Source organism: Octopus sinensis, linkage group LG2, assembly GCF_006345805.1.
Source record: "Octopus sinensis linkage group LG2, ASM634580v1, whole genome shotgun sequence".
NCBI classification, from domain to species: Eukaryota; Metazoa; Mollusca; class Cephalopoda; order Octopoda; family Octopodidae; genus Octopus; species Octopus sinensis.
Genome location: NC_042998.1, coordinates 205,157,154 through 205,170,482, shown reverse-complemented (window position 1 = coordinate 205,170,482; position 13,329 = coordinate 205,157,154). Strand labels below are relative to the sequence as shown.

General features: G+C 40.6%; 1 protein-coding gene across 1 annotated transcript in view; it reads right to left on the bottom strand.

Moving 5' to 3' along the window:
• The window catches only part of LOC115230528 (anoctamin-8-like), a 132,401-nt gene that overhangs the window by 39,133 nt on the left and 79,939 nt on the right, over nt 1-13,329 (bottom strand). Inside the window, exons 2-3 of the mRNA XM_036500777.1 lie at nt 1,822-2,068; nt 553-788 (exon numbers count right to left, since the gene is read on the bottom strand). Coding sequence (XP_036356670.1) covers nt 553-788; nt 1,822-2,068 — 483 coding nt within the window. The remainder of the gene's footprint in view (nt 1-552; nt 789-1,821; nt 2,069-13,329) is intronic.

The window sequence follows — 13,329 nt, the reverse complement described above, 5'->3', positions numbered from 1 at the left end:
TGATATACATTACTATATAATCTTAACTCTGCCCACTCCCCCAAACCCCTATATCACCTCACTTATTCTTATCCACCCGAAGTCCCTGAAGGGCATGTCCCACCATATCTTCATCCTCTCTCTCTCTACCTCTCATTATCCCTCTCCTTACCTTACTCTCTAACTCAATCCCTTCCTTTCTTAATCCTCTATCTACTCTTCAGCAAGACATCTTTCATCTCTCAAGTGGCTCAAAGCACCCCCTGCCCCCCCCCATCTCAGTACTACCCCCCCCCCCCAGTCGAGGGGGTTTTGTCTTGCTGACCCTGTCAGTGCTGCTGCCATGTACAAAGCATCCAATACACTTTGTGTGAAACTCGAAAGCATTTTCAAATAAGCTTCTTTCTTTCAAAGTTCTGAAGACGAAGAATATTTCAAAGATATGAACCTTCATTTTGTCAAAGACTAACTGAAAATATTGCAAGTGTCAGCAAAACCTTTTTTTCCAACTCAGGAATTCTCAGCAGAATTCAATAAAATGCAAAAAACGAATGAGAAAAAATAGAATCTTACTAATGGCTTGTCCTTCTCGGAATACAGTATCATCGATGTGTTCATTTCCAACCGAACGCACATTATTCAGCATACCATACACAATACTTTGCCGCTCTTGACTTGTGAAGAATTCCATTTCATTGTGGATATTTTCAAATAAGTCTTGTTCTTCAAAAGTGAATTCTTTCATTCCACCGCCATAATCTTGTTTTAGGGACTTGCGGATACACAGGTTCTCGGCCCCTTTCAACAGACTAACAACAACAACACAATTTAATTTTTTTAAATTATAAAAATAAACAATAAAATAAAATGTTACTCATCTGTTTTATACCAGTAATTACTGGAGATGGGGGCTTTATTATTGATATACATAATGTTTATTAGCAGTAAATAATCTCTCTGTACACTACTACTACTAACAATAATAATTGTTTTTAACATTGGCATAAGGTCTGAAATTTTGGGGTGGGGCTTGTCAATTACATTGGCCCCAGTATTTTACTGGTACTGAATCTTATCGACCCCCATTCTTCCCCTCCAAAGGATGACTAGCAAAGTTGATCTCAGCAGGATTTGAACTCAGAATGTAAAGAATCCTAATTAAACACCAAAAGGTATCTAGTCCCCTGCTCTTCTGATTCTGCAACAGTCTTAATGATAAAGATTGGGAAATGGTAACACGGGGAATGTGTGATGTTCATGCTTTTTCCTAAGGCAGTGAAAGAGTCTGGGAAGTAAAATGACTTTAAACACTGATCTTTTACTTGTTTCAATCATTAGACTGTGGCCATGCTGGGGCACCACATAACCCCTTATTTTTTAAGCCTGGTACTTATTCTATTGGTCTCTTTTGCTAAATTGCAAAAGTGTACGACAGGCTTCTTTCAGTTTCCATCAATCAAATCCACTCACTAATCTTTGGTTAGTTTGAGGCTATAGTAGAAGGTACTTGCTAAAGGTGCCACGCAGTGAGTTTGAACCTGGAACCATGTGCTTAGGAAGCAAAACTTCTTACCACACAGCCAAGCTTGATATCTGTAAACTCCACATAATGTGTGTGGGTGTGTGTGTGTGTGTGTGTGAGTGTCTAAATCTTTGTCAAATTTACTGGTATAAACCTTTATGCTAAAGTACATCCCTTCATGATACCTTAAATAAAGGCCGATACAATAAGGGCTGAGGATCAATATGACAGACTGAAACCTTTGAAGGCAGAGCCCCAGCATGGCCACAGTCCAACAACTAAAATCAATCCAAATGAATGAAATACCAGTAATTACTTACCTTTGGTAACTGGCTGTCATGTAAAACCCAAAGACTTCCGTTTTGGCATGATGTCGAACATGGACAATAATCTGTGGCGCTTTTTCCTTCAGCTGTTTCAGTACCCACATCAACTTGGCATCTTCCGTTTTGGGTGGGAATGTCATCAGGACATCGCAGTTCCGTGTTGGTATCGTGTGCAGCCATATTCGACTGGATACCACAAACTGGCTGGTTCTCAGGAGGCGTTTACCGAAAACTCGATAAGCTAGATTTTAAAAGACAAGGAATAGAAATGAAGAGACAGGAAGGGAAAGAAGAATTTAGAGAAAAGGAAAGAGAACTGCCAAGACTTTGTTTCCTAAAATTGAATTTTTCTTGTTATTTTATGTTCATGGGTGGATGGCAGGGGTGGATGGGGGGGATGTTAGAAGTGGATCCTTGTAAACAATACAGAAACATAAATCAAAGATGACATTTTCCCTGTAACTGCAGGCACTGGCATCGCAATGTGGTAAGAAATTTGTTTCTCAATGACATGGTTCTGGGTTCAGTCCTACTGTGTGGCACTTTGGGCAGGCATCTTCTACTATAACCTTGGACCTACCAAAGTTTTGGGAGTGAATTTGGTAGATGGAAACTGTGTGGAAACCTGCCATATGTATTTGTTTGCATTCCCACACAACCATGTAACAACTGGTATTGGTTTGTTAAAGTCCTCATAATGGTTCAGCAAATGAGAGGTAAAGTAAAGAACTTTGTAATTTTTTCAAAGACTTTTTGTATTTAAACTGAATATACGTCTGGCAGCTGACTTGACAGACACCCATAAAATTATTATCCATCTTAAAAACAATAACTCTGAGCACCTTTTCAAACTCCACCCGTCTAACACCCGTGGACATATTTACAAAGTCAGAAAACAGTACAGCTCCTTCCATGACTTTCGGAAACATTTTTTCACGTTAAGAGTTGCTGAAGCATGGAACAAACTGCCGGCATCAGTTGTTGGTTGTCGGAGCACTGCATCCTTCAAAACTTCCATGCTTCCTGAGATTCGCCAACACTACACATGGTTTTCTCCCCTCCATACACACACAAGCATGTATCTGACTCATACACTGTTCGCTTTCCAGATATTTGCACATTACTGCATACACTTTATACGCACTTTTTGACAAGTTGTGGTGCACCTGAGCACTGTATACAATAATTTCATTATTATTATTATTATATTTCATATCAAAAGGTAGACTTTTAAAAGGACAAATGATTTTAAAAATGTCACCACCAGCAAAGTGATGGATCTTGAGCAAATAGAACTGAAAAAGAGAAAAAATTGATAAAACTGAAGGAAAACTCTTTCCATCCCTCATATCACCAGATCGATAACAAAAACCAGAAACAATGATTAACCTTTTTGTTACCATATTCCTGTTGAAATACATTCTGTTTGTCTAATTAAAGTTTGAAAATATTGAAGAATTTAGTAAATATCTTTTGCCATTATCAAGACAATGTTTTGAACATAAATTCACAGAAAATTATGTTGGAAGATTTGAATTTCGATGCCTTTAAAAGAAGAATCTTATATCAAGGAACCATTCTGATACCACCTGAGACGAGGGATGGTCCCAGATGTGTTGATAATGTAACCTGATGCTGACCAATAACTGTTTGGATTCCTTAGTCCAAGACAACTGGAATGACTACCGTGTGGTCTCTGTCTCATCTCCTCAGACTGAAGTCTTGAATAAAAGCAAAGAATCACAATTAAATCAGAAAATAAGAAAAACAAAAGAATTGTCATCCAGGATTTTTTCAATTACTGGAATTATGGAAATTTTTGGCACGACATTGCATTGAGTTTGAAGAATACAAAGTTGGAATACATCCGTAATCTCTATAGAAGAATAGCTGATATACAAAGTTAGATTGGTTGGTCTCCAGTGATGGTTTACATTGGAGAGAGAGGGGGGAGGGAGGGAGAGAAACACAAGAGGTGCGGGAAGAGTGTCTTATAATTTTCTGAAAAATACAAATTTTTTAATGAAGTTTTGTAGATGAAGTTAATTGCAATCATGTTGATAAAATTTTGAGAAACAAAAACATTATTTTGTTGCAAATAAATAAGAAATTTGTTTTATTTACCACATTTGGTGGCACATGGGGAGCACTTTTTTTTTTTTAGAAAAAACATCTCAGAACCAAAACCCGAGATCATCTACAAGAAGCTGAATCCCCAATTCTCTTTAACTCTTCAGCATTCAGATTACTCTGTCAAATTATTCACATAATTTTGAAGTAATCATAGATTATCTCAAAGCTTTGGAGATTTTAATGATATGTTTGTTTATTTTTAGAATGACATTGTAAGAGGCCAGTTCAAAGATGGAATATTTGGGTCTGGTCTGGTCAATTTAAATGGTAAAGGCTTAATACACTAAAAACTGTTTTCCATGAATATGTGCTGGTGAAATTGGGCAACATTAAAGATGCCAATCTGTCTTTTGTGTCTTTTCATCCATTAAATACGGAAAATTTTAAGGAAATACATTTTTTTTTGTCTTTTGAAAATTTGTATTCCTTATTTCATAATTTTGTAAAAAGCACCAAAAGAATTTTGATGAGAGCCAGATTAGAATGTGTGCCGTGTGTCCTGATGTTGGTCCTGGTGAAAGAAGCATGCTTCTATAACTGCCACGAGGAGTAATATACACACACTAGTATAGCTTATAGTCACACACACACACCACACACAAGAACACACAAAACCACATGCACAAGAACACACACACTCTCTCTCTCTCTCTCTCACACACACACAAGAACACAGAAAAACACAAATACACACACACACACATAAACTGATCTGTCGTTTGCAAGAAGTGGCAATGATTTGCTTGTGTGTTGCCTGCTTTTCACTTTGGCAATTGTGGGAAGACATTGAGAAACTCTCCAGTTCTGCCCACCCTCATCTTATAAGAACATCCAGAGAGAGAGAGAGAGAGAGAGAGAGAGAGAGAGAGAGAGAGAGAGAGAGAAAAAGAGAGAGAGAGAGAGAGAAAGAGAGAGGGGGGAGAGAGAGAGAGAGGTACAGCAACAATCAGTTGAGACACAGGCTGAATATATACTGGAGTAATATAAAACGGAGAGCCTTGCTCAAGGACACAATGTACTGCCCAGTCCAAGTGTAACATCCTTGAGTTTATGATGTGTGTGTGCGTGAGTGTGTTTGTGTGTGTATGTGTGTGTGTTCATTCTCATCCTATGTCTGTCTGTCTGTCCACATAGCAAGGGTTGAGGTGAAGACTTGAGATAGTATTTTGAAGCTGAATGCTCTCCCTGTTGCTAACCCTTACCTGTTTTTCAAAGGAATCCTTACATTCTAGACACCTCCAAGAAAATTAACTCCCCTAATGTACGATTATATAGGGTTGGCAGGCTATTAGCCCCAAGTATAGAATTATGTAGGGTCAACAGACTGCTGGCCCCATAGTGGTGGATTAAAAATGGCTAATAGGTTAGAAGTCTTCTTACAGAGGATTATACACAGAATTAAAAGGGGCCGATAGTTTGCCATGGCAGAAGATTATATATGGGTCGATAGTCTGGCAATGTCCAATGTTCGATAACATGACTGACCACAGCATGGACAAGCTTAGAAGATATGAGTTTGTGAGATTTCAGACTTAAAATCCTCAAAGCCACAGTCGAACCAATTCTACTATATGGCTCAGAAACCCGGACGTTATCAAAGAAGCTTGAGAGGCGATTGGATGGAACCTACACTCGCCTCCTTGTGAGAGCTCAAAATCTCTTGTGGAAGCGTCATCCAACCAAAATGCAAATATATGGGAAATTACCACCTGTGTCATCTCTTGTGAAAGGCAGGAGAGTTCAGTTTGCTGGACATTGTTGTAGAGCTGTAAAAGAGGTAATTTCTACTCTTCTCCACTGGAAGCCATCTGCTCGCGATACCAGAGGGCGCACACTCTCCTACCCTGATGTAATCTTCAGGGATACAGGCATCCAGCAACAGGACCTTCGTAATGCTATGATGGACCGTGAAGTCTGGCATAGCATAATAAATTCCATTGTCTCGACCACGGTCGAACAATGATGATGATGATGTTTGTGAAAGTAACTGCCAGGAGGTATTGACCAGGCTTCAGGGATTGAAGAACATCTTTTTTTTTAAGCCCATTTCTAATGAAATTCATGAGGTTTTGATTCATTTTGAAAATAATAGAGAATTTAGTAAAATTAGTTTATCATAGGTGCAGGAGTGGTTGTGTTGTAGGTAGCTTGCTTACAACCACATAGTTCCGGGTTCATTCCCACTGCATGGCACCTTGGGCAAGTGTCTTCTACTATAACCTCGGGCAGACCAAAGCCTTGTGAGTAGATTTGATAAATGGAAACTGAAGGAAGCCCGTCGTATATATGTATATGTATATATATATATATATATGTATATGTATGTATGTGTTTATGCGTTTGTGTTTGAACCCCCCCCCCAACATCGCTTGAGAACCGAGTGGTGTGTTTACATCCCTGTAACTTAGTGGTTTGGCAAAAGAGACTGATAGAATAAGTACTAGGCTTACAAAGAACAAGTCCTGGGGTCGATGTGCTTGACTAAAGGTGGTGCTCCAGCATGGCCACAGTCAAATGACTGAAACAAGTAAAAGAGTAAAGAGTATTATTTAGGTGGTGTTTGGAACCTAAATTAGCAGGAAATCTGGATGGAAAGATTAATTCTGATCATTTGAACCCTTTTGTTTCTGTTAAAATAAACTGCCTACGTTTCAATTAATTTTGGAAATAAGGAAAAATTTAGTAGAATAAGTCGTTATTAGGCTGATGTTTGGAAGATAAATGAGGATGGAATTTGAGGGAAGGTTTGAAATTTAGAGAATCTTAAAACAGAAAATTTGTATCAACAGAGCCAGAGTAAGCTGAAGAGAAAAGTGAGACGGAGAATTTAAAAGCATCAAAGAGAAAAAGTCAAATGATTGTTGTGGTAATGTATATCAATAAAGATATATGCTCTGGTCATACTGGAGCATATATAAATTATCTTGCCTCAACAGGTCTTCACTATGCTTGCGAAGACCTGTTGAGGAAAGTGAATTTGTTGTCGTGGCTGATGACAGTACTGCTTGATGGGCACCCGTGCTAGTGGAACATTAAAGGCACCATTTGAGAGTGATCATTGCCAGAGCCACTGACTGGCTCCCGTGCCGGTGGCACATAAAAGCAGCACCATTTGAGCGTGGTCATTGCCAGTGCTGCCAGACTGGCTCCAGTGCAAGTGGTATGTAAAAAGCACCCGCTACACTCTCGGAGTGGTTGGCATTAGGAAGGGCATCCAGCTGTAGAAACTTTGCCAGATCAGATTGGAGACTGGTGCAGCCATCTGGCTCACCAGCCCTCAGTCAAACCATCCAACCCATGCCAGCATGGAAAGCGGACATTAAACGATGATGATGATGATGTACACTAAATGTACTAAAAAGAAAGAAAAATGGTTTTCTTCTTCTTTCATTCATCACTCATCAGTGTAACGATACTTCACGAATGACAATATAAAGAAATGGTGCAGTTTATTATCTAATTTGCAAATGAGGTTAATTACTTAAGAATTTCAATCACCAAGAATGTTTAATTAAAGGAACTTTCCAGAACAAATCTATAACAGTGTTTCAGCCAGTAGCTGAAAGACAAACAGGTTAGAATGCCACTTGGAAGGGTCAACAGTACAGAGCCTGTCCCTGGGTCTCTACAGTGGCTCTTGTAGAAAATATACTCAACTTTCAATGACCCCCGTTAAATGCTGTGAGGGAGGGCAACATGCCTCTGTTGTTGCTTAGCCCTAAATGAGCCCTGATCCAGCAAACCAATAACCAAAGATGTTCCAGCCATGGCCATCCAGTCTTTTAAAGGTGTCTAATGTAACATTTACTTTTTAAAGTTCCAACTCACTCTAACCTTGCACCTTTATTAAAAATCATTAGCACACCTGACGAAATGCTTGGTGGCATTTCATCTACCTGTACATTCCAGGTTCAAATCTCACTGAGGTTGACTTTGCCTTACATTCTTTCGGGGTCAATAAAATAAGGACCTGTTGAGCACTGGGGTTGATGTAATCGACTAGCTTCCTTCCACAAAGTTTCAGGCTTTGTGCCTATTGTAGAAAGAGTTATTATTATTATTAGCAAGGTAGATAGGAAAAAAACCCCATTAAAATATTGGTTCTGGCCCTTTATCTTCTGAGTTCAAATTCCTCCAAGGTCAACTTTGCCTTTCATCCTTTTGGGGTCAAAGAAATAAATACCAGCTGTGCACTGGGGTTAATGGAGAAAGCCAATCCTAACCTTTCAAAACTGCTGGCCCCTATATTCTCACTCTTCAAGGTTGATCTGCATTTCTCCAGTATTCATAAAGCAAATACCAGTCATATACTGGGGATTTTTGATTCAACTGACCAAACCATTCCCTTCAAAAGGTTTGGCCTTGTGATAAACGGAGACACAATTAAACACCTCATTATCTCTGATGATTACCTGCTTAATTATTCATATAAAATATTTCAGAATTTAGTTGCAACTAATATCGATTTTGACTTTATGCCAAGAGAATAAAGAGAAAATGTTTTTAACCAAAAAACCAGAGCAGCTGTGTGTGTGTATATATATCACCGTGATCACTGTGACCGATCAGGCTATCAGATGTTGCTGCACATCGCTGGTCACAATGCGCTTCGCATTGTTTTAGCCTTCAAATGACGCCACCCCGCTGGCTAAGCGAGCAGGCCAACAGAAGAAAGAGTGAGAGAAAGTTGTGGCGAAAGAGTACAGCAGGGATCACCACCACCCCCTGCTGGAGCCTCATGGAGCTTTTAGGTGTTTTCGCTCAATAAACACTCACGACGCCCAGTGTGGGAATCGAAACCGCGAGTCCGCTGCCCTAACCACTGGGCCATTGCGCCTCCACGTATGTATGTATGTATGTATGTATATATATATATATATATATATATATATGGTAGCAGAAAAGGTATTTTAACTCCTATTTCTAAATTCGGTGTGAAGTAATTAGTTGACCCCTGATTATAATTATGTTTTTAATTATAAAATATTTTATATATATATATATATATATATATATATACAGTAGTTGAGTCTAAGTCTGGTCATAGACTGACCAATGGTTTTGCATCCACAAAGGCCTCAGCCCCATGAATGTTTTGTCAGACTCAAATAGAAGAAGACTTTATAAATATATTTTCCAAGTGAAGGCCGGTTTATGGGGTTAGCCTGAATTTCCCATCAATAAAGGGTTTAACTTTATGGCATATTGTCAGACCTGCTGGCCTATGACCTCTTTAAAATATGGAGGGGGGAAAATCTGGATTATCTCCCTTTGTCAATGGCTATTGATTTCCGGCTGTACTGCCATTGTTCGGCTGTAAGGGTAAACAATAAGGGATTATCTCCTGCTGGCCAGCCATGTTTGGCAAGTAAAAGACGACGGAGTTCCATACTCGATCTCATGGAAAGTCCTCGAAAACCCAGGCCCCTACACCAATGGGATGAAACGCTGCAAGCTATGCATAGCTGAACACACGAGAATCCTAAGGGACTCACTCGAACCAGGGGCTATACTTAACTCTAGAACAGAGATTTCCAGGGCATGTCTGCAGTTTAAGAAATTTCTGCTGGCCTTTTGGGAACCGCTGGAAGTTGATGGCTAACGGGAGAGGGAGATAATCCCCTACTATTTTACCCTAACAGCTGAATGATGGCAGTATGGCTGTAAGTCAATAGCCATTGGCAAGGGGGGATAATCCAGACTTTGTCCCCTCCATTTTTTAAAGTGGTCATAAGCTAACAGGTCTTGTGGCCCAATGATATACCATAAAGGTAAACCGTTTATGGACAGGAAACCCAGAGTAACCCCATAAACTGGTCTTCACCAGCAAAAAAAACAAAAAATATATAGACTGCTCTACTTCTTAGAGTGGGCTTCTTCATGTTTTTCTAAAAACGATATATACATATATATATATATATTGGGCCAAGCCATAAATAATGCGGGGTTTTTTTCAGTTGCATGAACTAAAAGTTGGAGGAGGACAGGATAAACTACCTGCATCAACTTCCTATGAAAGCAGATAGTAATTTTACTCAAAATATATATATATATATATATGTATATAAATATATATATCATCATCATCATCGTTTAGTGTCAGCTTTCCATGCTAGCATGGGTTGGACGGTACAACTGGGGTCTGGGAAGCCAGAAGGCTGCACCAGGCCCAGTCTGATCTGGCAATGTTTCTACGGCTGAATGCCCTTCCTAACGCCAGAATGCCCTTCCTAACGCCAAAAATGCCCTTCCTAACACCAGGATGCCCTCTTGAAAAACAGATTTAAAAACTAATCCTGAAAGTGATACATATGTGGCAGGTCTGGTGTGTGTGTGTGTTGGGATGGGTGAGGCATGTACCATTGCAGTGTGCTGCTGCATCCTTCATTTGTGGGTATATTCCTGGGTCCACCTGAGTGACCCGTTGAGCAGAGTCCCAGTCAGTCCCTATCCCTCTGAGATACCTCCTTGTCTATCACGACCAGGTGACACGTGGTTGACCACCACCAGCCATCAACCCAGCCAGATCTTCAGTGAAGAGGAAACGGTCAGCAGGGTCGAACTTGGAAAATTGAACAACATGAGCAAACAGTCTGAGGTGGTGGTCCTGAATCGTACAAATAACAGGTCACCAATGGTAACCCATAATCCTGGAAAGTGGCCTGGTACTGAAGGAGTTCAGGTAGTTGTTAAGGACGCTGGACATATGTGGCCAAGTGGTTAAGAAGTCCACTTTGTGATTCTGGGATTGATGGTTCAATCTTACAGTGAGGCACCTTGGAAGAACACTTCTACTGTAGACGTGAGTTAGCTGAAACCTACAGACGAAAGTAGAGAGAAGAAACTGTTCTGAAGCCTTTGGAATGACATTTCCTGTAATTCAAGTGTTATATTGATTCTATGTTAAGGGTAGATGCTACTCTAGAATACTCACCCACTTTGGATGGTGATTCAATGAGTTGGTTGTTCTGTGGTTCAAAGAACTAGATATATACCCATTATTATTATTTTTATTAGTTTGTCTGTCATTGTTGGCAATGACCAAGGACATCACATAGGAAAAGAGGGCAGGGCATGGAGTGTCCGGCTGTGGCCCATCAGTCCGATGCATGCTTGGCGGGCTCTGCCACAGGTTAGGCACTGACAGTCTATTGGGACTAAAGGTAAGGTATTGGCTCTGGACTGGCATAGTTTATGTTTTTTTTGGATTTTTTGGTGCCCCTGAAATCCTGTTCAATTCATCGGAGGTGACACCTGTTGGTGCAGCTTCACCAGGAAGGAGAGTTTTGTGCTTGCATTTCTAGGTGTCAGGGTTGATCCCAAAGCTCTTCAGTGAGGCTTTGCATGTGCCCTTGAAGTAATTTTTCAGTCCACATTGTGTCAGGCATTCGAACAAAATGGCTTGCCCACCTGATTTGTGCTCTGCTCAGCAATGTTTAAATGCTTGGCAGATCAGCTCCAGAGAGGATCTCTATGACTAGGACCTTAGTCCTGCCACATCACTTTCATCATCTTTCTCAGGCAGTTCATGGGGAAGAGGTTTAGCTTTTTGCTGTGACATTTGTAAACTGTCCAAGTCTTATAGGTGCAGCATAGCGAATATACAATTGCTTGAGACACCTTCAACGTGGTGGCCTAATGCCTCTCCTCTCCCACACTGATTCACACACACACACACATATATATATATATATACAATTATGTTCAGCCCATACCAGCATGGGAAAACGAATGTTAAATAAATGAACAAATGAATGAACGCGTATATTTATGTAGGCCTGTCTGAACGAAAGTGTGTGTGTGTGTGTGTGTGTAAGTATGAATGTATATAAGTAGATATGCATGAATAAATTTGTTTTCTAATTACTCATCCGCAGTTGTCTCCCATGATGGAGAGCTGACACTGCAGGTTAAAAAGCAGAATGTCTGAGTTCAAACATATGGATGGATATATGTGTGTGTGTGTATATATACACGTACATACATATATATACATATATATGGCTCACAGGATGGCCTGCTGTGCTAACCTTGGATCGTAGAGTGACCCGCTGTCTTGAGGAGACCTATTGAGTCAAGTACAGCAACACCAACATCAAAATAAAAATCAAATGGAAATTGTAGTTAAGATACCTGTGCTGGTGACATGTAAAAAGCTCCATCCAAACGTGGAAGATGCCAGCGCCACCTGACTGGCGTCCATGTCGGTGATGCGTAAAAGCACCAACCGATCGTGGCCGTTTGCCAGCCTCCTCTGGCCTCTGTGCCACTGGCATGTAAAAAGCACCCACTACACTCACAGAGTGGTTGGCGTTAGGAAGGGCATCCAGCTGTAGAAACACTGCCAAATCAGACTGGAGCCTGGTGCAGCATCCATGGATCACCAGACCCCGGTTGAACCGTCCAACCGATGCTAGCATGGAAAACGGACGTTAAATGATGATGATGATGATGATGATATATGTGCATATGTTATAAATTTATATTTGAGCAGTGATACCATTGATTTCACACCCAGGTATCACCCAGATGTCAGGGTTGTGGGTGGAGCCTGTTACTACAAGGGGATGGTCCCTTCTCTGCACAGCTCACCTCACTGCACACACGTATTGAATGCTTCAGTTGTTCTACACACAAAACCATAAGTATACGCTCATTGCATAAACCTGTTCAAGCAGACACATACCCCACTACCCACCCACCCCATACTATCATTCACTCAGCCACTGATCCTTAAAAAACGGAGTAATTAAAACTCTTTAAGCTTCCAAGGTACAGGAGTGGCTGTATGGTAACATGCTTGCTTCCCAACCACATGGTTCCGGGTTCAGTCCCACTGCGTGGCACCTTGCACAAGTGTCTTCTACTGTAGCCTCGGGCTGACCAAAGCCTTGTGAGTGGATTTGGTAGGCGGAAACTGAAAGAAGCCCGCCGTATATCTATCTATCTATCTATCTATATATATATATATATGTAGGTCCCGGGTTGATTCGGGGTTAACCACAGTAAATAAGGTACTCAATACATAGCAGAGTAAAATTAATTTATTATATAGAAGGAGCTTCTACAGGACTAGAACTGTTTCATTCAAGAGAAATCATCAGGATTTAGTGCAGTAGATAAAGCCATCTGTGAAAAGAGACGAGCCTGGAAAGCCTGGAAGGAGGGGGGCAGCAGGGAACTGTACCAGATAGCCAAAAGGAGGCTGGGCGGCAGGTATCATTGCCAAAGATGTAGCAGAAAAGAAGAAGTTTGCCAATGTCCAGCGTCGCGAGGATCAAAGAGCTGAAGTATTTCGGATTGCCAGACAGTGTGTCAGAGAAAATAGCGATGTTATAGGAGAGAAATGTGTCCGCATGGATGATGGGG